At 44.4% G+C, this 24,744-nt stretch overlaps 2 protein-coding genes across 4 annotated transcripts in view; one reads left to right on the forward strand and one right to left on the reverse strand.

Annotated features, from left to right (window-relative positions):
- The window catches only part of CNNM1 (cyclin and CBS domain divalent metal cation transport mediator 1), a 67,984-nt gene extending 64,699 nt beyond the window's left edge, over positions 1-3,285 (forward strand). For both annotated transcript variants that reach the window (XM_050805707.1, XM_050805708.1), the window contains one exon: positions 402-3,285. In XM_050805707.1, the coding sequence (XP_050661664.1) occupies positions 402-481 (80 nt within the window). In that variant the 3' untranslated portion in view covers positions 482-3,285. The remainder of the gene's footprint in view (positions 1-401) is intronic.
- A 2,526-nt stretch (positions 3,286-5,811) lies between these two features.
- The window catches only part of GOT1 (glutamic-oxaloacetic transaminase 1), a 211,124-nt gene continuing 192,191 nt past the window's right edge, over positions 5,812-24,744 (reverse strand). For both annotated transcript variants that reach the window (XM_050805721.1, XM_050805720.1), the window contains 7 exons: positions 15,668-15,791; positions 15,078-15,190; positions 14,703-14,807; positions 12,660-12,810; positions 12,405-12,570; positions 11,518-11,660; positions 5,812-6,619 (listed from right to left, as the gene is read on the reverse strand). In XM_050805721.1, the coding sequence (XP_050661678.1) occupies positions 6,480-6,619; positions 11,518-11,660; positions 12,405-12,570; positions 12,660-12,810; positions 14,703-14,807; positions 15,078-15,190; positions 15,668-15,791 (942 nt within the window). In that variant the 3' untranslated portion in view covers positions 5,812-6,479. The remainder of the gene's footprint in view (positions 6,620-11,517; positions 11,661-12,404; positions 12,571-12,659; positions 12,811-14,702; positions 14,808-15,077; positions 15,191-15,667; positions 15,792-24,744) is intronic.

Below are 24,744 nucleotides of genomic sequence, written 5' to 3' on the forward strand. Positions count from 1 at the left end.
AGCCATCAACCCTGATTCATGGGACATCAAAGCCTATGAGATTGGTCCTCTCTGAGGTGTCTGGCAGTCAGAGGGGCTGGCCCCCAAGGGGCACGGGAGGCATAGGCCTGAGGTGTTACATGGGCTTTACTCAGTCCCCTCCAGGAAATCTCAATTCCAGGCACTAGCCTGGGTTTGTGACTTTTCAGAGATGGCATCTTATGTGAAAAGTACGTCCTAATCTTTCAAGATGTAAATATGCCAATATCAGCACCAGCATACAATGCAGGTTAGTTCTAGCCAAGCTGTCAAGGGCTTTGTCTCCATTTCTGCTTCTGTTTTGAAAATAACTCAGACTGCCAAGCAATTATGAATGTTCCTCCAGTGTTACAGGCTGATACTTGCAACCTGTTTTTTTTCAGGTGGCCGAAAAAGGAAGAGGTCACCAGAAGGAGAGAGAAGCTCTGAGGACAACTCCAATTTAACACCTCTGATCACATGACAGGGTGAAGCCAGCATTCATTGGGTGTGTGAAATTCCAGAGCTTTGAGGGAGAACCCACCCTCCCATCATCTGCTTCCCCCAAGGCCTCCCACAGGTGACAGAACGTTCTGCCTTCCCTTCCATCTCTTCCTCCCTAGCTGTCAGTTTGGCAGATTTTCCCTCATTACCTCCAGTTTGACTCACAACTTTGACATGGCCATAACAGAAGCAGGTACCGCTAATGGAACATGCTAGAAATGGTCTTTTCCACAGCATAGTCTGGGACTGGAGAAGAGATGTCTGACTGCAAGCTGATAATGCCACTCTGGGACCCCTAATGTTCTTCTTTGTTCTTGGGGATCCCCTGATGCCACAGGAGACCTATCATCTTGGAACTCACCATTCTTTCCTCCAGAACAAAATGTTAACTTTCTAATATGTTTCATGCATAGCTTGGCTCAGAAGGTGCCATTGGCAGACAGGCACATGGGAGGCTGCAGTAGGAAGTCTGAAGATTAGTTCAGGGGATGGACCAAGAATTCCCCCCAGAGCTTTAAAGAAGTGGGACTCAGCCATGTTGGCATGTGATTGACATTACAGCACAGAAAACTGTTAGTGACTGGTTTCCTGTTAGATAAGGGTTCCAGAAGCCTGGAGAAATATGTCTCAGCTGGAATGGAAAGAATGTGAGATGGAACCTCAAGTCACTGTTTTTACCAGGGACACATCTGTTTTGGCTCCCAATCAGCAGTCTTCAATAGATCAGTAATTCTGCCCTGGAAGAGAAGGAACAGGATGCAGAGAGACCCCGTTGGGAGCCAGAGATGGAACTTCAGGTCTTAAGTGCAAATCAAAGCAAAAAACAAACAAAACTTACATGGAAAAACTGTAAGTGCTGAAAGCAAGTTTAGCCATGACAAGCCAAAGAGTGCCCAGGTCAGCCAAGAAAGATACATACTCTCATGGGACTTCAGAGTTACACAGGAATGTTGAAGAATCATTCTTCTTTTTCATGCATTTGTCCCTCTCCCACCCCTTACTACACCCTAGCAGACCAGCTGAGTGTACTTTATTCCAAGAACTTACTAGATCTCTGGTGTTTCTCCTGAAGTTGGGGCAGGTGCAATTCCAAGCATAACCACCAGATGGCAGAGTGACCACACAGACCTGCTTCCAAGAATAAGTTCTCAAATGCAACCACAAAACTGGGCGCTGTGGCTCAGGCCTATAATCACAACACTTTGGAAGGCCAAGGCAAGTAGATCACTTGAAGTCAGGAGTTTGAGACCAGCCTGGCCAACATGGTGAAACCCCATCTCTACTGGGCATGTAGTCCCAGCTACTTGGGAGGTTGAGGCAGGAGAATCACTTGAACCTGGGAGGCAGAGGCTGCAGTGAGCTGAGATGACACCACTGCACTTCATCTTGGGCAACAGAGCGAGACTCTGTCTCCAAAAAAAAAAAAAAGGAAAGAAAGAAAGAAAAAGAAAAGCACCACAGCCAGCCTTAGGGAAAACTTGGAAGTAAGTGAAGTTTGTTTTCAGAATACGTATCTCCCTTTCCAATCTATCTCCTACCCTTTAGATGCTCTCAGTCAGGTACTCATTGAACTCATTGATTGAGTGCTGTCTGCTAAATCTCTAAACCATTCCCAAACCTTTCCCCGTGGTATACCATCCAGCGTCCCTCCCCTTCCTCCAAAACCCTCACTCCCACCTCCCCACACCCATTCAGTCATTCACAGGGAGGAGGGAGACCGAGCATTCCTCTGGGTGATCTGCATCTCAGAAGAAAATGCTTACCCACAGGAACCGTTAACTCAGGGGTTCTTAACTTGGGGTCCATCACCCCAGGCAGTCCATAGTTGGACTTCAGAGGGTCTATGAAACCCCTAAAACTGTTAGTATTTAATGTATTTATTCTTGTATGTTTTTTCCAGAGCGTTAAAGCTTTCATAAGGTTCTCAAAGGTCTCAGACCTACAAAGAGTTAAAAACAAAAAACAAAACAAACAAACAAAAAAACACTATTTTAAATAGTGTAACTTTCAGCCCAGGGTTTCTATAATGCAGAGTGAAGTGGAAACTGGGCAGTTCGAGACAGGTTTTTAATTATAAGTGGTCTTCTCAAGTGTCCATCAATTGATGGGGAAGGCTGGCACCCACCAAGAAGTGGAAGTCCTCAGAAATTCTTGGCACACCCTACAGTATTGCACAACCAACACCCCCACATAACTTTGTCCCCTCTTCCCAATAACCCAGAGCAGGTGTTGCAGACAGGAGGGCCACAGCATGTGGAAGTAAAGACTTTGGAGCTAGAGACGCCTTTTCCAGCAATGATTATTGACTTCACCACACCCCTTGCCTGGCCTGGCCTGAGGCTCAGCAGTGCATGACTTCTCGTAGATAACTTCACAGCCATCCAGTCCCAACACCTGCTCTTGCCTGGTAGGAATAGGCGAAGTGTCAGCCCTCAGCGTTGGGTACCTAGACCCAAACCAATAAATGGTGAGTTTTGAGCAAGAACCACCATCATGCAGGCTTCCTGCCAGCTGACCACTGGCCCTGGGGGTGCCTGCCTGGCTGGTCTTCATCACCCCTGAGGCCACCAGACTCAAGCCACTGCTGTTGCATTACACCCATCCCTTTGCAAAATCCCTATGGAGCCTGTCACCACTCCCCTCCCTACACACCCCCACCCCACAAAGATTTTCTTCAGGTTAAAAAAAAAAATGGTTTAAAAAAAGATTTTAAAATAAAGCATTTATGAAGGCTCAATAAATTGTAAATAATTTTTGAATAAAATGAAAATGCCTTTCCTGGAACGTGGCTGTTTTCCTTGCCCCTGGAATCTTCTGACGTGGCTTCATTTGAGATACAGGTTGAGTGATGCCCACGTGTAATGATCTCACCTGTGGCCCACCTGCATGAAGAGGCATGCCGCTCTGGGCCAGGTGTGAGGCTGCGGTGAGGTCACGGGGAAGCCTTGGCACACTACTTTGGGAGGCCAGATGGTAAGATTTTTCAGGAGTGAATGCCAGAAATGAGAAGTTAAACCCAAACGAGAAGCCAGTGTGCATAAAGACAAGGAAGGAACACTAAGACGACAGTGAGAAGGGCTGGCATTTGCTGAACCCATGTGAGGGTGAGGTGCTGTGCTGGGTGCCGTCCAAATTCAAGGTCTTGGGGGTTAAACCCAGATAAGCCCCTGAGACAGAATGTTGGTCACACTAGCTGGCTTCTGCAGAACCTTCGGAAAGGAGTCCAAGTGGCATGACTCTGGCAGTTTGCAACCAAAGGCTAGGGTACAGAACACAAGAATGAGCCAGGCCTGTTGGTCAGTTTTAAGCCGATGCTGGAGGGAGGGAACAGCCAGGCAGGTGGGAAGGTGTGTTTGGGCATTTAATGCCTGTGTGGAAGGAAGGCTGAAATCTGACACCTACTACTAATTTCTCAAAGCAAACAGGAGGATTAGGGGCCTATGCCAAAACCTCTTAAGGTTCTTCTCAGGAACCTCAGTAGAGGCTATTCATTTCACTAACAGTAATAATAAATGATGGAAACAACTATTCTGCCAAGGGCTTTATGTTCCAAGTATTGTGCCAAGTACCCATTAGCTCATTTCCTTCTCAACCACCCTGTGGAGGAGCGGTTACTGTCTGCGAGGTTACTGTCTTCTTGCTCACGGTTACACACCTGGGAACTGGCAGAGCCTAGAGGTCGGAGTGCCTTGCTCTTGAGTGGGCAAAATTGGTGAAACAATCCCACCTCTGAAGTTCACTGGCATGTCAGAGGCCTGAGGAGTCCTGCTGGCTTCCCAAACTCACAACCCTTCTTCAGGTGAATGCAGTGGGAGCCACACCGACCAACATATCTGTCAGAATAGAAGTAAGAAGGCCAGATCCCCATTGAGATGGGCTTTTTTCAAGTGCTAAAAACATTTGAGCACTTTGGTACTGTCACTTAGGTTTAAAGATGTGTTTATCTTTAATAGTTTTGGCAGCCCCCTAAAGAGAAAATTTTAATTTTCCCTAACAAGAGAAATTAAATACTAATAAGATGGTCAGGTAGGATTGCACTTTGGAAGGCGACATTTTAGTATTTCAGGCTTTTTTTGCCCCCAAAGAACCAATTTTCGTCCCCATGGAGGCAGTATCATCCCCATGGAGAATGAGTGGTTTAAAGTGTTTGGAGAGAATGGCAGATTGACAGAAGGTAGAATCCTTCGACTTCTCTATTGGCTGCCTTCCCTTACTAATGACAAGCATCTTTAAATTGGAAGGAGAACAAAGACTGATTTGTTCAGAAGGCTATGAAGAGATGGGTGGGAGGGCATCTAATCACGTTCACTCATGAACTTCCACCAGCCCAACCACACACTGGCAGAGTGAGTGCCCTCTGAAGGACTCCCGGGGCTCCGGCCAGACAGGGAAGGATCTGGAAACCACATCCTGTGCAGAAACAAAAGTGGTGGGGGAGAGGCGGTTCACATGGAAAAGTGTAAACAAGGAATGACAACTGCTACTTTCAAATACTTGAAAGGTGGTAGATTAGAAATGCCAGTAGATTTACTATCTGTGGTTTAAAGGAAGGAAAGGAGGGGCAAGGGAGTGGGACAAAGATCAAATTCTGGTTGAAGGTAGATGAACTTTCACCATGAGCTAAAGGTAAATGAGCCTCTTTTTTTAATTAAGAGGCTCCACCAGCAGAATGGGATGCCTCACCAGGTATTTAAAGAATCCATCACCACCACCACCACCCCTCCAATTTAAATGGATGAGTCAGAGACATATGGGAGAGACTATGTCACTGGGGGAGAGGCAGGACTTGATGACTTCTAAGACCCCAATCATCCCTCAGGACTGTAGGATTTTCTAACAACCCAGATGAGTCCCAGAAAGTGTCAGATCCTATTAAAATCACAAGAATTAACTTTAAATATTTAAAAACTCCAAATAATAGACCTCTTATGTTAAGTAACATCCAACCCCACCAAATTCTACAAAATGGCCACTTGGAGTGGCCCTTGGACTCTGAAAATTGTGATCTATGTTTCTGTGGTTCTAACTGCTTCAATAAACCAGGAGGGACTCTGACAGCAGGGGACAGGCTGATGTTCTATAATCAACCTAAGTGATGTCATCCCCTCTCACAAGTCCAAGAAGTCCAGTTTCTTAAGTAACGTAAGAAGACAGCTGGCCTCCAAATGACAAGCCCGCAAAATCGCCAGGGAGTTATATGGTAGTTCACTGAAGGAAGCTATTCCTTTAGCCACTAGTAAAACCCTCGAAAGCATTCATTTTAAACTGGGGGTCACAACCTATTAATGGTCACAAAATCAAGTCCATGGGTCTTGATCAACATTTTTATTTTACTTTTTTAGGTGAAGTAGAACACAGTAGAATGGCTCAAAAATAGAACGCACTACACACATCACGAGTGAATACTGTTTGGTCAAACTTCTGTTTCAGTTAAATATGTGTGTGTCATGATTAAATATCCTTCTTAACACAGTCACCCTAAAGAACCAAAGCTTAGGACTAGGGACACACCATGCAGAAAGAGCAGGCAGACCAGACACTCCGGGTTGAGATGATGAGTTTAATGCCACAGCCGACACCCACATTCACACTTTGGCTCCTTCAGACAACTTGATCTTTGGGACTAGACTTTGTACAGAGTCAAACACCACACAGAAGCACGTGGTTGCCACACGCAATACTCCTGCCTTTTAGCCAGGGTGACAAGATACCTATGTCTCATGATCAAAGTACTCTTTTATTCTTAAATAAAAATTTTAATTTGCTTTGACCTCCCAAGGCTCTAATCCCAGTCTCCAAATTCGTCTCAAGGGATGTTCTCTTCACGTGGGGACGGTTTAAACAGAGGCCGCCTCACCAGAGCAGCCTTTCAGTCCTGCAAGTGTCTCTAATCCATGATATGTACATGTAGGTTTGTGCAGGCAGGGAACACGCATGACAGAGAACTACTTTGGTGGTACTGGACGGGTGGTGTTTCTTCACTGGATTTTGGTGATGGCTTCATGGATGGAGGTGGCCACATAATCTAGATTTTTGGTGGTTAAGCCACTCACGTTGATTCGACCACTTGGCAGCAGGTAGATGTGCTTTTCATTGATCAGATACTCAACCTGCTTGGCTGTTGAAAACCAAAAGGAGACATAATCAGAGCAGAGGGGATCCTTAAAGCAGTGGAGGCTCAGCAATTGTATGGCAATTACAGCTTTCCTTCTTTCCCCTTAACAGAGAGAAGCAAAACAAAAGGCGCTATTTTGACCAACTGACAAACAGAAAAATATACTCACTAGATTCTGGAAAGTACTGTTACTAGTTCACCTTTGAAGCCCCAGAAAATTCAATATGGCTACTACTGATGGGAATTTTAATCTGGGATTGCCTTCCAACCAAGCCTTATACATTTACATCCACCAGGACACCCCTATCAACTAAAAACAACCATCAGATGGACAGCGTTATGAAACGCTGGCTATGAAGTGCTTCCTTTGGTTCTTCCCTAACCTGGACTTAACACTGAGCACCCGTAGCAGCCTCCCTTTGACATTTCATATTTACAGTACACTGGACAAGGCCCCAGGCATGAGGTACCTGATCAATACTGTGTGAATTAACCAACGAGCTGAGAAATGACACAGACCTCTCTGACCCGGCACCATCAGACTTCTGTTCATTTCTCAGCTCTCTCGCAGATGCAGCAGTTTTTCCATGTTTGCAGAAATGTATCACATATGAGTAAGAACAGACTACCTGTACTTCCTTTATACAACAGTCTCTAGAGCAGTTTTGCTATTTGGCAAATCCATTGATAGAATTTTAGTGAATTCGGCTGGGCACAGTGGCTCACGCCTGTGATCCCAGCACTTCGGGAGGCCGAGGTAGATGGATCACCTGAGGTCAGAAGTTCGAGACCAGCTAGGCCAACATGCTGAGACCCAGTCTCTACTAAAAATACAAAAATTAGCTGGGCGTGGTGGCACGTGCCTATGGTCCCAGCTACTCAGGAGGCTGAGGCAGGAGAATTGCTTGAAATCCAACAGGAGGAAGTTGCAGTGAGCCGAGATCACACCCCTGCACTCCAGCCTGGGTGACAGAGTGAGACTCTGTCTCAAAAAATTAAAAAAAAAAAAAAAATTAGTGAATTACTGCTTAAGTAATTAGTACTTTTAAGATACCACCAACCTGAGGAAATGGAATAATAATAAAATCATCATAATCAGAGGAGCAAACACTTATGTGCTAGGCAGTGTTCTAAGCACTGCATCTTAGTTCATCCTGATAATAACTGTATCGTGCCCGTCTTATAAATAGGCCATAATGACGTTAAATGGCCTTCCGAGGTCGCACAGCTGGTCAGTGGTGGATGTGGGATTTTCAGGCAGGATTTTAAGTCCAGGCTGTACACTGTGACGCTACACTGCCTCTCTATGGAAGTAAAAACTCTGGACCCTGGACTCAGGGCTCCTTGAGGGAAACCAAAACAGTTCACCCCAAAATATACTTTGACATATTTTGAGATGGCTGTTCAGAGGGCCTACATACACAAGTAGCCCTGCAAAGCTGTCTTTTGTGAGAGATCTGTATCTGTAGAGAAAATCTGCATGGCTGCAGCTAGACTTTCTCTGAGGACCTCCCTTGTCCAGATCTAGGGGAAATTAACTGAGAGTCTGATGCCTTTAAAGGTCTAAAAGAAATAGACCGTTACCAGCTATTTTCTCTGAGGGCTGCTACCTGTGACTTATCTACATAATATAACAAGACCACCTTTGCTAACCAGGCCTTCTCTTCTCTGTCTGCCACAGCCTGTTTTGCCAAGCTCCAAGCTTCCATTCTTTCTGTAACCCCAAGATGATATAAAAGCATCAATCATCTGGCCATTTATTTTAGTTTTATTTTGTAAGACACCTGTGCAAGTTAATAAACTTGCATGCTGGCCAGGCACAGTGGCTCATGCCTGTAATCCAAGTACTTTGGGAGGCCAAGGAGGGAGGATTGCTCAAGCCCAGGAGTTAAAGACCAGCCTGGGCATCATAAGGAGACCCCCGTCTCTACAAAAAAATCTTAAGAATTAGCTGGGCGTGGCGGCACATGCCTGTGGTCCCAGGTACTACAAAGGCTGAGGTGGGTGGATTGCTTGGGCCTGGGAGGTCAAGGCTACAGTAAGCCACGATCGTGCCACTGCACTCCAGCCTGGGCAACAGGGTGAGACTCTGTCTCAAAAATAAATAAATAAATTTGTATGACTTTTCTCCTATTAATCTGCCTTTTGTCAGCTGATTTCCAGCAAACTTTCAGAGGGCAAAGGGTAAGTTTTCCCTTGACCCCTCCAAACAAACAAACAAAGCAAGCTTCAGAAGTGGTTTACCTGTGTGAACTGGTCACCCAAGGCGATAGAGCCTCAAGCCAGCACAGCCCCGGGTGCACCACTGTTTCTAAAAACCTGTGCCCTGAGGCAGTGAGTAACGGCTCCTACGCTGGTTTTTGGTTTTGTTTTAGTAAAAATGAGGCCTTTCTACTTTTTCAGAGAAGGGAGTGTCAGAGTTTGAGAAGCCAGTAAAAGTTATGGACTCTTTCCCTAGAGTAGGGCCAAAATACACATACACAATTTTTTAAACATCATTTCAGGGGCTTCACAGTTCTCCTAAAAGTACATCCAGGGACTCCAGGTTAAAAGCCCCATTCTGACAGAAAAAAGATAACAAAGGAAGTATTGTAATGTGAGAATTGTAGAAACTAGATGGCGAGTGTATGGGAGTTCACTGTACAATTCCTCCAACTTTTCTGTATGTTTAAAACTTTTCCGGCCAGGTGCAGTAGCTCACGCTTGTAATCCCAGCACCTTGGAAGACCGAGGCAGGCAGATCACTTGAGCTCAGGAGTTTGAGATCAGCCTAAGCAATATGGTGAAACCCCGTTTCTACAAAAAAATTAGATGGGCATGGTAGTCCATGCCTGTGGTCCCAGCCACTCGGAGGCTGAGGTGGAAAGATCACCTGAGCCCAGGGGGTGGAAGTTGCAATGACTCGAGATTGCACCACTGCACTCTACCTTGGGTGACAGAGCGAGACCCTGTCTCAAAAAAAAAAAAAAAAAAAAGGCCGGGCATGGTGGCTCATGCCTATAATCCCAGCACTTTGGGAGGCGGGGCAGGTAGATCACTTTGAGGTCAAGAGTTTGAGACCAGCCTGGTCAACATGGTGAAACCCTGTCTCTACGAAAAATACAAAAATTAGCCAGGTGTGGTGGCTTATGCCTGTAGTCCCAGCTACTTGAGAGGCTGAGGCAGGAGAATCGCTTGAATCCAGGAGGTGGAGGTTGCAGTGAGCCAAGATTGTGCCACTACACTCCAGTCTGAGCAACAGAGCAAGACTCTGTCTCAAAAAGAAAAAAAAAAAAAGTTGGGAGGAAAACAAAACCCCTGTTTTTAGTAAGGGCAAATGATGTCAAGTGCTAAAAATACAACTTTTGTGTTATAAGCACAGTTCTATTCTCATCATTTTCCCAATTCATAATATTAATAAAACTAATTTCCTCCTGTGGATAATGGGAAGATATGGATATTTTATAGGGAGACATTCCCATATTGTGAGCTTTTAGACTATTACTACTAAAGATTATTAATCTGTTACTTATAATATTTTTACAATTGTGAGTGAATTAATTCTCCGTTCCACAGTCAAGAGGACATCTACAGCTAACTGAGCTATTTCTTTACTTTCTTAGGTAGCTTCATTTTACCCCAAAGTATTTTGAGGGGTCCACAATACAAGCTCTATTAACTTTCATTTATATTTATTTCCTTTGGATTTTTCTGAGAGCACTTCACGCTGGCACTGTGATGGCCCCAGTTAAATACCTCCCCACGGCCTCTGCTGTTATACCTACAAACCAAGCCAGCCACACATCCCTCCCTAGAGTCACTGGGACACACAGGTGAGTGGCCACATCTGCACTGTGGGAATTACTAAAGAAATGACGCCTGTAATCTCAGCTACTTGGGAGGCTGACGCAGGAGAATCGCCTGAATTCGGGAGGTGGAGGTTGCAGTGAGTCGAGATCACACCACTGCACTCTAGCTTGGGCAACAGAGCAAGATTCCATCTCAAAAAAAAAGAAGAAGAAATGCCTCTTCTGTCATCAGATGGGACAGCAGATGGCAGATGTGCCCTACTGACAACCGGCCAAGATCACGCATGACCGCCTACTAGATTTTCAATCAGCTTTAATTCCAACCACCAATCTAGGTTCTTTTTTTTGTTTTGTTTTGAGACAGAGTCAAGCTCTGTCACCCAGGCTGGAGTGCAGTGGCGTGGTGTCAGCTCACTGCAAGCTCCGCCTCCCGGGTTCACACCATTCTCCTGCCTCAGCCTCCCGAGTAGCTGGGACTACAGGCGCCCGCTACCATGCCCAGCTAATTTTTTTGTATTTTTAGTAGAGACAGGGTTTCACCGTGTTGGCCAGGATGGTCTTGATCTCCCGAACTCGTGATCTGCCTGCCTTGGCCTCCCAAACTGCTGGGATTACAGGTGTGAGCCACTGCGCCCAGCCCAATCTAGGTTCTTGTTTATGAAATGCAGAGATAACTTTGTAACCCCTTTTTGAGGGTAATACCTAGAAATAGGAAAGATCTGTTAAGAAATCAGGTCTCTGAATAATCATACATATTTATATTCAGGATTAAGGCAAACCCAAAATGTACCTGAGCATTTATAAGAACCTTTCATAAATTAAGGCTCCCAGCTACCAATCCTGTTACCTACTGGCTGGCTCTGAGCCACTTCCCAGCCCACAAAAATGGAAATATCTTGGCTGTGGGTCAGCAGGGCAGACCACAATACTCTTCTGAGACCCAAAGAGTTTACGAGACCGTGGGACACCGTAAGAAAACCTAACTTGTCTTGGTCCAAAGCAACGGCTACCCAATTAGGCAAAGGCCGTGAAGGTGAGCTCAAGGCCAGCGACTGAAAGGAATGTTGTGTGTCTACATGCACATATGTGCTGGAGGTGGTGGGGGCCACTTACGGTTCAACCCAGTGTAGCTGAACATGCCAATTTGATCAGTGATGTGGTTCCAGGTCCCAGGGGTTTTGAGGGCTTCTAGTCGTGCCCTGAGTTCAGATCTCATGGTCAGAATCCGGTCAGCCATTGTCTTCACATTACCTTTCCTGAAGCATGGACAGTGACATAAATACCAATCCAGACAGGAAAGATGGTACCCGAAAACACACAGGTTTAAAAACCGTAATTTAAATGACAGCCGACAATGGGATCATAACCTGCCTATTATGGCATGTGGATGTCTGGATGGGTGGATGAACATACCAGAGAGAGAGACACTTAGGGGGAAGAAGGAAAGGACTACATTTCCTAGTGAGTCTAGTGCTGGTCTTGGGTATACTGGCCATAATACACTCACGTTTCAACTCAGGCTTCACCGAGGTGCTGCTATAGATATTAATAGGGTAATATGTTTCATCAGGACTTATTAAATAGAGATTGCAGATGTAGCTACTATATAAAATTACTGTTCTAAAATAAGATAAAGTGTAGGTAAGTTACAGATAAAAACCAAGAGCTCCCAAACTGTTAAACTGCCTAGAGGCTGGGTATTCTATTCTGTTGGGAATGCCTTCCTGGGTTTTCAAACTTTATGGGGAGGAAGACTGGGTGGAGGGGAAATTGGGGAAAACTACCATTCACCGAGTGCCCCCTCCTCTCTTCCAGGTGTTGTGTTATGCACATGTGAGGTAGGTATCAGCCCGTTTTACAAATATCTGAGAGTCAAAGAAGTTAACGTAATTTGATCCTGCTTCTGCCAAAATGAAAGGAAGAGACCCAGTTAAAGGTACTGGGACAATTACTGCTCTGCACTCTCCACCCCCTGGCCCACCAAACTGGGAGCCCCTTACCATTCCTCAAAGAGCTCAGGGTTAGAGAGGGTGTCGGCCACGATTCGTGCTCCCTGGGCGGGGGGATTGGACCAAGTAATCCGCACAATCTTCTCCATCTGGGAAAGGACTCGCAGGATGCTCTCAGGTTCTTTTCCAACCACAGTCAGATTCCCAACTCTCTCATCTAAAGAGAGGGAACACAATCAGCTGTGGCTGCCGAAGCGGGGAGTGATGCGGGGAGATGGGGCTGTAACTCCTCGGGAGAGCACTCACTGTAGAGCCCGAAGTTCTTGGAGAAGGACTGGGCACAGAAGAACTCGAAGCCTTCAGACACAAAATAGCGAATGGCCCAGGCATCTCTCTCTAGGTTTCCAGATGCAAAGCCCTGATAGGCTGAGTCAAAGAAGGGGAACAGAAACCGGTGCTGCGGGGAAGGAAAGTGAGTCAAGGCAGGAAATCCTTCTGGCACCAACCTCAGACACCAGCCTTCCTTCTCCAGCTGATGCCTGGAGGGAATTTCAAACGTTGTCCATTTCTCCTATTTCTTGACTATATGCACCCAAACACCACTTTACATCCATTTCTCTCTACAACCAGCAAGTGCAACCTTTTCCGTAAACTTTACTTTTTAAAAGTACATTGTCCTAGAGTATCCCAATTCAGCTTAAACAGGGCTTACTTCTGATGCAAGGAGGCAGTGTCCTACGTTGTGGATTCTCCTCCGTAAATTTCTGGCGTGAGAGCCTTAGTCAAGTGTAGGCTTGGTATCCCCAGGGCTCCTCACAACCTCAAGGCTATTCTACTAGGTACTCAAGAGGAAGGGAACACAGTAGCCTCCATTCTTGTCACTCATCTCCTCAAAGAGCTCTCCACAGGGAACCTGCTTCTACAGCTGGGCTCTCTGAGTGGACACCACTTCCCTCCCTAGAACTGTCCAAGCCTTTGGTTATACTTTGATTCCCATCTCTTAGGTGTATCTTGATTAGGCGGGACTGGGAGGTGTCTGGACTCCTAGCCCAGGATGACTCCTCTACAGCTCATCCCCCACATCCTGGCACCCCCCAAGTCCTATCAGTCCTGTCTCTTCAGAGCTCCCAAATCCTTTTGCATCTCAGTGTCCCCACTGCTACCTACTTCATCCAGGTCACCATCAACTCCTACCTGGGCTATGGCAACGGTCTCCTAACTGCTCCCACAGCCTGTTTAGTCTTGCCTCTCTCTGATCCATTCCCCGCTGTGACATCAGGGTGACCTTAAGATCATGCACATCTGATCATGTCACTCCCCGACATCCAAGATTTCAGTGGTTCCCCACTGCCCTGAGAATAAAGTCTAAGCCTCAGTACAGAGGCCGCCCCTATTCACTCTAGCCTCATCTCTCACACTCCCCATGATCTCTGCCTGGGGCTTCTGACTATGCTCTGCCCTCTGCAGAGTACATCCCTTCCCTGTCAACGCCTGTCTGCTGATGCCTTCTTAACTCTTCCCCATCCTACAGGACTCAACATGGAAACCACTTCTTCCAGGAAGGTTCCTGCCACCAACCCCCAACTCCCACATATACACTGCCCAAAGTCTGCACTATGTACCCCATATAACACCATCAACACAGCTATCTCACAGTATCGCAGCTGCCTTAGTACTCGTCCATCTCCACAAACAGGCTGTCTGTCTTTGAGGGTAGGGACTGCATCTGCTCCGTTCAATACTGTATTCCCACAGTGCCCAATACACAGCAGTTCCTCAGTAAGTATTCTACAGACTCGTTAACGAAGAATAGACACACTTTCAGCTAGGAATTTCCACCTAGAAATTACGCCAAAGAAATCATAAAGGGAAGTTTTGTTATGTAATTGTTCATCAGATCAAGTAATCTGAAGTAAACCTAAATATTCATCAGATGATTTACCCCATCCCTCATATGACACATCCATGAAAGGAATATAATATAGCTATGAAAAATGATGCTGCAAAATATTCAATGACGTGTATATAAAGAAGTGAAAATGAAAAACAAATTGTGTTGCAAAAAACAGTACAGACAAAATGATCTCATCTTTGTAAAACATATATATATAAAACTAGACACACACATACATACACACACACACACACACAGAGAGTCTGACATTCCATCTACCAAAACATTAACAGTGTCTTTCTTTAGGTAATAAAATTTACAGTTAATACTTATTTTTTCTTTGGACTTTTCCCATTTTCCTAATTCCTCAGCAAACAGCAAACAGGTATTACTTCTGAATACATTAAATAAGAAAACATACTATTTTTTAAGAGATGCTCAGAAGAGGCAGTTACCTTCATGACAGAAGCAATCTGCTTCCACTGCTCCGGAGTTGGGTCGGTCCCAGTTGGGTTGTGTGCACAGGCATGGAGGACAATGATGGAGAACTCAGGAGCGTTCTGAGGAGAAGGAAGCTATGTCAGCTCTGACACTGACGGGAATACTGGGAGACAGCAGCAGATCAGTCAGTGATGGAGGGCAAAGGGCAATCATATTCTTGTCACTCTTTCATGTCTCTTTTGTGCCCTCTCTCTTATGTGCTATGTCAGAAACCACCATCTGGTGTGGGGAAGGTGTCTCAGACCCCTTCACTTAGCAACTGGTCCAAAGACTTTGCCTGCTATTCCTGACACCATGCAATTCTCTACTTTTTCCTCTAAATCACCCACCTCCAGATCATTCAGGAAGCCCTGGAGGTCCAGTCCTCTCTTCTCTGCATCCCAGTAGTGATAGGACCGAATGTCTTTAAAACCAGCAGCGGAAAATACAGCATTGTGATTCTCTGCATGCAAAGGAGTAAAAAGTTAAGCACTTTTACAAACACTAGGAGGCATGAGTGGAAAGGATGCAAGTCGGCTTCCAGGGCCCTCCCAGGCTCAGTGTCCACTGGGCATCATCCAGGCTGGGGGTTAAGATGTAGAGGAATGACTGTAACCAAGAACAAGTTCAACCAGTCACATTAATGCCAGACTTATATTCTACTACAATGATACTTCCTGCATCTACATTCTATGCCTCCTCTGGGGAGTTTCAACATAGCCTTGGTAGATACAAGTCTACCAAGAGTCTTGAGAAAGAGTATTCTTAACTTGATTTTGAGCAGCAGGTTTCTCATGCACTGCCATAACCCACTGTTCAAACCATTCCCAATGGTCAGTTGTTCCAGGGCTGGATTACATTTTCTGTGTAACCAGGGAGAGTCATGAGGATAATTCTCTCTGGTTTCTGTTTTTCCTCTCACTTCAGCTGAAAAACTCACCCCAGGTTGGTGAGGACACATAGACGGGTGTGTTCTTGTTGTTTGTTCCATTGTACCAGCGCGCTAAGAAATCAGCCCCAATTCGAAGTGCACCCGTTCCCCCCAAAGACTGCACACCTCCTACCTGAAAGAGAAGAAATAGGGTGACACGCTGATAATGGTAAGGTTAGATAATATTTATAAAAATAAGGTAATAATGAGTACTTACTCTGTGCCTGTTCTGTGCTAAGCCTTTTAATCATATTATCTCATCAAAACCTTACAACAACTACATAAAAAAGGTACTATGATTTGCCCATGTTTACAACTGAGGAAACTGAGGCTGAGAGAGGTAAAGAACCTTGCTCAAAGTTACCAGCTACTGAGCAGGAGTGCCAGTCTTCAACCCAGGAGGTCTGACACTAGAAGAAGCTTCCTTTCTGAACACAGAGGTAGAGGACACACCAAGGCCACAGTGTGTGTGTGTGTGTGTGCGCGCGTGTATGCATGCACATGCCTTAGAAGGCAAACCTATCTCTTCAGCACCCATCCTAAGATCAAACTTACCCTCTAGCATAAGCCTCTAAAACAGTGTTCCTAACTTGTCATTGACATCAATCTGTACTACTCCTCATCTCTAGAATTCAGGCTTATTAATCCTTAGAAGTACATTCTAACAAAACAGAGGTGATGCATGAATACTACTTTCCTCTCCTTGGCTTCCTCTCTCTTTTTTTTTTTTCTTTTTGAGACAGAGTCTCATTCTGTTGCCCAGGCTGGAGTGCAGTGGCATGGTCTCAGCTCACTGCAACCTCCGCCTCCCAGGTTCAAGTGATTCTCCTACCTCAACCTTCTGAGTAGCTGGGACTACAGGTGCCCGCCACCATGCCTGGCTAATTTTTTGTATATTTAGTGGAGACGGGATTTCATCATTTTGGCCAGGCTGGTCTCGAACTCCTGACCTTGTGATCCACCTGCCTTGGCCTCTCAAACTGCTGGGATTACAGGTGTGAGCCACTGCACCTGGCCGGCTTCCTCTCATCTTAAAGTGACCTAACATAGGCAACAATAAAAGTCATATTTTATCTTTTTTTTATTTATTTATTTTACTTTAAGTTCTGGGACACATGTGCAGAATGTGCAGGTTTGTTATATAGGTATACATGTGTCATGGTGGTTTGTTGCACCCATCAACCCGTCATCTAGGTTTTAAGCCCCGCATGCATTAGGTATTTGTCCTAATGCTCTCCCTCCCCTTGCCAACCAACCACTGACAGGCCCTGGTGTGTGATGTTCCCCTCCCTGTATCCACGTGTTCTCATTGTTCAGCTCCCACTTATAAGTGAGAAGATGTGGTGTTTGGTTTCCTATTCCTATATTTTATCATTTACAAAATGCTTTCACGTACATTCAATGCCCACATGCCCTCAAAAGTCAAGTCTATATCCCCTGACACATGAGGAACTGATTCAGAGACGTGTTTTCCCAAAGGATACACAGCTGTGAGTGGCACAGCTCAGCACAAATCCAGGTTTTCCATTCTAGACCAAGTCACTACATTCTAATGATGTAGTTATTAGAATAGATCTTTGCCTATAGCTCTTTGACTTTGCCTCTTCAAAATTCTAATTAGGTTTCAGCATAAGTCAGCAGAAAAATGTCATAAACCACGTTGCCCAATTTACCTCAAGGATTGAAGAGAAAGGAAGAAAAAGATCACATGAAAAAGTATATCTAGCCAGATGCAGTGGCTCACGCCTGTGATCCCAGTACTTTGGGAGGCCAAGGCAGGTGGATCACTTGAGCCCAGGAGTTTGAGATCCAGCCTGGCCAACACGGTGAAACCCTGTCGCTGCTAAAATTACAAAAAAATTAGCCAGGCATGGTGGCACACACCTGTAATCCCAGCTACTCGGGAGGCTGACACACGAGAATCATTTGAACCTAGGAGGTAGAGGTTGCAGTAAGCCAAGATCACACCACTGCCCTCCAGCCTGGGCAACACGGCGAGACTCTGTCTCAAATAAATAAATAAATACAAGGAGGGACACACACCAATCTTCTAACAGTGGCAACCTCTGGAGAGGGGTCCAAGGATGTAGTGGTTGAAAGGGACTTTGGCCTAATCTGTAAGTCGTTTTTTTAAAAATAAGATGAATGTATTCATGTATTAGTCATAAAATTTTACAACAATTTAAAACATCTATTTAGATGTATGAGATTTACTATTAAATAATCCAGCTTTGGTGGAGGGCAGGGAGGCAGGGAGGCAGGGAGTGGGGTAGAGGGAAATATACAGGATTGAACCTATACAGATAACTGTCGAAGCTAGGTGATGGATACATTCCTCATACTAGCAGGGATTCATTCTTCATACTGTTTTCTCTACTTTCATATAGATTTGAAATTTTCCATAATAAAAAGGTTTTTTTTGTTGTTGCTTTTTGTTTTATGAGAGAGTCTCGCTCTGTTGCCCAGGCTGGACTGCAGAGGTGCGATCTCGGCTTACTGCAACCTCTGCCTCCTGGATTCAAGTGATTCTCCTGCCTCAGCCTCCTGAGTAGCTGGGATTACAGACATGCGCCACCACACCAAAAAAAACCTGGCTAATTTTTGTATTTTTAGTAGAGATGGGGTTTCACCATGTTGGTCAGGCTGGTCTCGAACTCCTGACCTGGTGATCCGCCTGCCTCGGCCTCCCAAAGTGCTGGGATTACAGGTGTGAGCCACCACACCTGGCCAATAAAAAGGTTTTAAAACTCTTCTTAGAGAAGAAAAGCTTCCTAAATCTTTTTAAGAACCTAACATAACATTGATGCTAAAAGACAACAAAAGGGAAAAAAGTAGAATGAGAGACCTAGCTCGTACCTTGATACTAACTTCCCAAGTAAACACTAATGAACAGTATTAATCCAGCAGTACATTCAAATTACCCCCTTGATTGAGAGTCATCCCATGAATGGATTATAAGAGACATAAAACCTGCCATGCTGCTAGATAGAGAAAACCCAAATGATCATCACAACAGATAAGAAAAGCTTGGCTATTCCTGAGATAAATGCTTAGTAATATAGGAAACAGTGGATATTCCCTGAAAATGACTGAAAAAAATTCATTCAACCCATAAGTCAGCTTAAAAACAATAAATCGTTTAGCAGAAACCCCATTTAAGCCAGGAACAAGGCAATGATACCAATTATAGGCACTATTATGCACCAATGTTCTGTTTGTATTTATAGGTGTGAGCATCTGTGAAAGAATACTATCTGAAATATGAAACATAAGCAAAGTTGACACTCAAGGGGATGCAGAAGTAAACACAGCTGTACATTACAGAGAGGAGCGAAGGCAGTGCACTGGGGTGAAAATGCTCAGTGTATGTCAGATTTGGTGGGCTAACTTCTCTGTTCTTTACAGTGATCTTTACTGAGCACTCATCCCTTGCTATTACTTTAAAAGTTTTGCCCCCACATTGTGGCTTACCTGAATTCTTTATGCAAATTGCTACCAAGATGATACAACACAAATGTGCATTTATTTTTTATAGGTTTGTCATCCAGCTAAGTTGAATGTCAATTTCATACATGACTTCACATTTCAGATACCTAAGACACTCTGGAGTGCTAATACTTCCTAAGCATATGAGCAAGACTTCCCTTGAACATGGTTTTAACTTCTGGAAACATGACAGACACCAGTGGAAACATTTCCAGGCATAATTTTTCATTTCCTGTGCCCAACTTTTAACTCCACCCTTTCTCTCCCACTACAGAAAGCCAATTCATTTTTTCAAAAAGTCAGAATACTTTAAAAATGTGCTTAGACAGGAAGGCGGAGCAAGAGGGCCGAATAGGAACAGCTCCAGTCTCCAACTCCCAGCGCGAGCGACACAGAAGACCGGTGATTTCTGCATTTTCAACTGAGGTACTGGGTTCATCTCACTGGGGAGTGCCGGACGATCGGTGCTGGTCAGCTGCTGCAGCCCGACCAGCGAGAGCTGAAGCAGGGCGAGGCATTGCCTCACCTGGGAAGCGCAAGGGGGAAGGGAATCCCTTTTCCTAGCCAGGGGAACTGAGACACACAACACCTGGAAAATCGGGTAACTCCCACCCCAATACTGCGCTTTAAGCAAACAGGCACACCAGGAGATCATATCCCACACCTGGCCGGGAGGGTCCCACACCCACGGAGCCTCCCTCATTGCTAGCACAGCAGTCTGTGATCTACCGGCAAGGCAGCAGCGAGGCTGGGGGAGGGGCGCCCGCCATTGCTGAGGCTTAAGTAGGTAAACAAAGCTGCTGGGAAGCTCGAACTGGGTGGAGTTCATAGCAGCTCAAGGAAACCTGCCTGTCTCTGTAGACTCCACCTCTGGGGACAGGGCAATAACAAACACAGCCAAAACCTCTGCAGACGCAAACGACTCTGTCTGACAGCTTTGAAGAGAGCAGTGGATCTCCCAACACGGAGGTTGAGATCTGAGAAGGGACAGACTCCCTGCTCAAGTGGGTCCCTGACCCCTGAGTAGCCTAACTGGGAGACATCCCCCACTAGGGGCAGTCTGACACCCCACACTTCACAGGGTGGAGTACACCCCTGAGAGGAAGCTTCCAAAGCAAGAATCAGACAGGTACACTCACTGTTCAGAAATATTCTATCTTCTGCAGCCTCTGCTGCTGATACCCAGCCAAACAGGGTCTGGAGTGGACCTCAAGCAATCTCCAACAGACCTACAGCTGAGGGTCCTGACTGTTAGAAGGAAAACTATCAAACAGGAAGGACACCTACACCAAAACCCCATCAGTACATCACCATCATCAAAGACCAGAGGCAGATAAAACCACAAAGATGGGGAAAAAGCAGGGCAGAAAAGCTGGAAATTCAAAAAATAAGAGCGCATCTCCCCCCGGCAAAGGAGCGCAGCTCATCGCCAGCAACGGATCAAAGCTGGACGGAGAATGACTTTGACGAGATGAGAGAAGAAGGCTTCAGTCCATCAAATTTCTCAGAGCTAAAGGAGGAATTACGTACCCAGCGCAAAGAAACTAAAAATCTTGAAAAAAAAGTGGAAGAATTGATGGCTAGAGTAATTAATGCAGAGAAGGTCATAAACGAAATGAAAGAGATGAAAACCATGACACGAGAAATACGTGACAAATGCACAAGCTTCAGTAACCGACTCGATCAACTGGAAGAAAAAGTATCTGCGATTGAGGATCAAATGAATGAAATGAAGCAAGAAGAGAAACCAAAAGAAAAAAGAAGAAAAAGAAATGAACAAAGCCTGCAAGAAGTATGGGATTATGTAAAAAGACCAAATCTATGTCTGACTGGGGTGCCTGAAAGTGAGGGGGAAAATGGAACCAAGTTGGAAAACACTCTTCAGGATATCATCCAGGAGAACTTCCCCAACCTAGTAGGGCAGGCCAACATTCAAATCCAGGAAATACAGAGAACGCCACAAAGATACTCCTCGAGAAGAGCAACTCCAAGACACGTAATTGCCAGATTCACCAAAGTTGAAATGAAGGAAAAAATCTTAAGGGCAGCCAGAGAGAAAGGTCGAGTTACCCACAAAGGGAAGCCCATCAGACTAACAGCAGATCTCTCGGCAGAAACTCTCCAAGCCAGAAGAGAGTGGGGGCCAATATTCAACATCCTTAAAGAAAATAATTTTAAACCCAGAATTTCATATCCAGCCAAACTAAGTTTCGTAAGTGAAGGAGAAATAAAATCCTTTACAGATAAGCAAATGCTTAGAGATTTTGTCACCACTAGGCCTGCCTTACAAGAGACCCTGAAGGAAGCACTAAACATGGAAAGGAACAACCGGTACCAGCCATTGCAAAAACATGCCAAAATGTAAAGACCATCGAGGCTAGGAAGAAACTGCATCAACTAACGAGCAAAATAACCAGTTAATATCATAATGGCAGGATCAAGTTCACACATAACAATCTTAACCTTAAATGTAAATGGACTAAATGCTCCAATTAAAAGACACAGACTGGCAAACTGGATAAAGAGTCAAGACCCATCAGTCTGCTGTATTCAGGAGAGCCATCTCACACGCAGAGACATACATAGGCTCAAAATAAAGGGATGGAGGAAGATTTACCAAGCAAATGGAGAACAAAAAAAAAGCGGGGGTTGCAATACTAGTCTCTGATAAAACAGACTTTAAACCATCAAAGATCAAAAGAGACAAAGAAGGCCATTACATAATGGTAAAGGGATCAATTCAACAGGAAGAGCTAACTATCCTAAATATATATGCACCCAATACAGGAGCACCCAGATTCATAAAGCAAGTCCTTAGAGACTTACAAAGAGACTTAGACTCCCATACAATAATAATGGGAGACTTCAACACTCCACTGTCAACATTAGACAGATCAACGAGACAGAAAGTTAACAAGGATATCCAGGAATTGAACTCATCTCTGCAGCAAGCAGACCTAATAGACATCTATAGAACTCTCCACCCCAAATCAACAGAATATACATTCTTCTCAGCACCACATCGTACTTACTCCAAAATCGACCACGTAATTGGAAGTAAAGCACTCCTCAGCAAATGTACAAGAACAGAAATTATAACAAACTGTCTCTCAGACCACAGTGCAATCAAACTAGAACTCAGGACTAAGAAACTCAATCAAAACCGCTCAACTACATGGAAACTGAACAACCTGCTCCTGAATGACTACTGGGTACATAACGAAATGAAGGCAGAAATAAAGATGTTCTTTGAAACCAATGAGAACAAAGATACAACATACCAGAATCTCTGGGACACATTTAAAGCAGTGTGTAGAGGGAAATTTATAGCACTAAATGCCCACAAGAGAAAGCAGGAAAGATCTAAAATTGACACTCTAACATCACAATTAAAAGAACTAGAGAAGCAAGAGCAAACACATTCGAAAGCTAGCAGAAGGCTAGAAATAACTAAGATCAGAGCAGAACTGAAGGAGATAGAGACACAAAAAACTCTCCAAAAAATCAATGAATCCAGGAGTTGGTTTTTTGAAAAGATCAACAAAATTGACAGACCACTAGCAAGACTAATAAAGAAGAAAAGAGAGAAGAATCAAATCGACGCAATTAAAAATGATAAAGGGGATATCACCACCGACCCCACAGAAATACAAACTACCATCAGAGAATACTATAAACACCTCTACGCAAATAAACTGGAAAATCTAGAAGAAATGGATAATTTCCTGGACACTTACACTCTTCCAAGACTAAACCAGGAAGAAGTTGAATCCCTGAATAGACCAATAGCAGGCTCTGAAATTGAGGCAATAATTAATAGCCTACCAACCAAAAAAAGTCCAGGACCAGATGGATTCACAGCTGAATTCTACCAGAGGTACAAGGAGGAGTTGGTACCATTCCTTCTGAAACTATTCCAATCAACAGAAAAAGAGGGAATCCTCCCTAACTCATTTTATGAGGCCAACATCATCCTGATACCAAAGCCTGGCAGAGACACAACAAAAAAAGAGAATTTTAGACCAATATCCCTGATGAACATCAATGCAAAAATCCTCAATAAAATACTGGCAAACCGGATTCAGCAACACATCAAAAAGCTTATCCACCATGATCAAGTGGGCTTCATCCCTGGGATGCAAGGCTGGTTCAACATTCGCAAATCAATAAACATAATCCAGCATATAAACAGAACCAAAGACAAGAACCACATGATTATCTCAATAGATGCAGAAAAGGCTTTTGACAAAATTCAACAGCCCTTCATGCTAAAAACGCTCAATAAATTCGGTATTGATGGAACGTACCTCAAAATAATAACAGCTATTTATGACAAACTGACAGCCAATATCATACTGAATGGGCAAAAACTGGAAAAATTCCCTTTGAAAACTGGCACAAGACAGGGATGCCCTCTCTCACCACTCCTATTCAACACAGTGTTGGAAGTTCTGGCTAGGGCAATTAGGCAAGAGAAAGAAATCAAGGGTATTCGGTTAGGAAAAGAAGAAGTCAAACTGTCCCTGTTTGCAGATGACATGATTGTATATTTAGAAAACCCCATTGTCTCAGCCCAAAATCTCCTTAAGCTGATAAGAAACTTCAGCAAAGTCTCAGGATACAAAATCAATGTGCAAAAATCACAAGCATTCTTATACACCAGTAACAGACAAACAGAGAGCCAAATCAGGAATGAACTTCCATTCACAATTGCTTCAAAGAGAATAAAATACCTAGGAATCCAACTTACAAGGGATGTAAAGGACCTCTTCAAGGAGAACTACAAACCACTGCTCAGTGAAATAAAAGAGGACACAAACAAATGGAAGAACATACCATGCTCATGGATAGGAAGAATCAATATCGTGAAAATGGCCATACTGCCCAAGGTAATTTATAGATTCAATGCCATCCCCATCAAGCTACCAATGAGTTTCTTCATAGAACTGGAAAAAACTGCTTTAAAGTTCATATGGAACCAAAAAAGAGCCCGCATCTCCAAGAAAATCCTAAGTCAAAAGAACAAAGCTGGAGGCATCACGCTACCTGACTTCAAACTATACTACAAGGCTACAGTAACCAAAACAGCATGGTACTGGTATCAAAACAGAGATATAGACCAATGGAACAGAACAGAGTCCTCAGAAATAATACCACACATCTACAGCCATCTGATCTTTGACAAACCTGAGAGAAACAAGAAATGGGGAAAGGATTCCCTATTTAATAAATGGTGCTGGGAAAATTGGCTAGCCATAAGTAGAAAGCTGAAACTGGATCCTTTCCTTACTCCTTATATGAAAATTAATTCAAGATGGATTAGAGACTTAAATGTTAGACCTAATACCATAAAAATCCTAGAGGAAAACCTAGGTAGTACCATTCAGGACATAGGCATGGGCAAAGACTTCATGTCTAAAACACCAAAAGCAATGGCAGCAAAAGCCAAAATTGACAAATGGGATCTCATTAAATTAAAGAGCTTCTGCACAGCAACAAAAACTACCATCAGAGTGAACAGGCAACCTACAGAATGGGAGAAAATTTTTGCAATCTACTCATCTGACAAAGGGCTAATATCCAGAACCTACAAAGAACTC

Source organism: Macaca thibetana, chromosome 9, assembly GCF_024542745.1.
Source record: "Macaca thibetana thibetana isolate TM-01 chromosome 9, ASM2454274v1, whole genome shotgun sequence".
NCBI classification, from domain to species: domain Eukaryota; kingdom Metazoa; phylum Chordata; class Mammalia; order Primates; family Cercopithecidae; genus Macaca; species Macaca thibetana.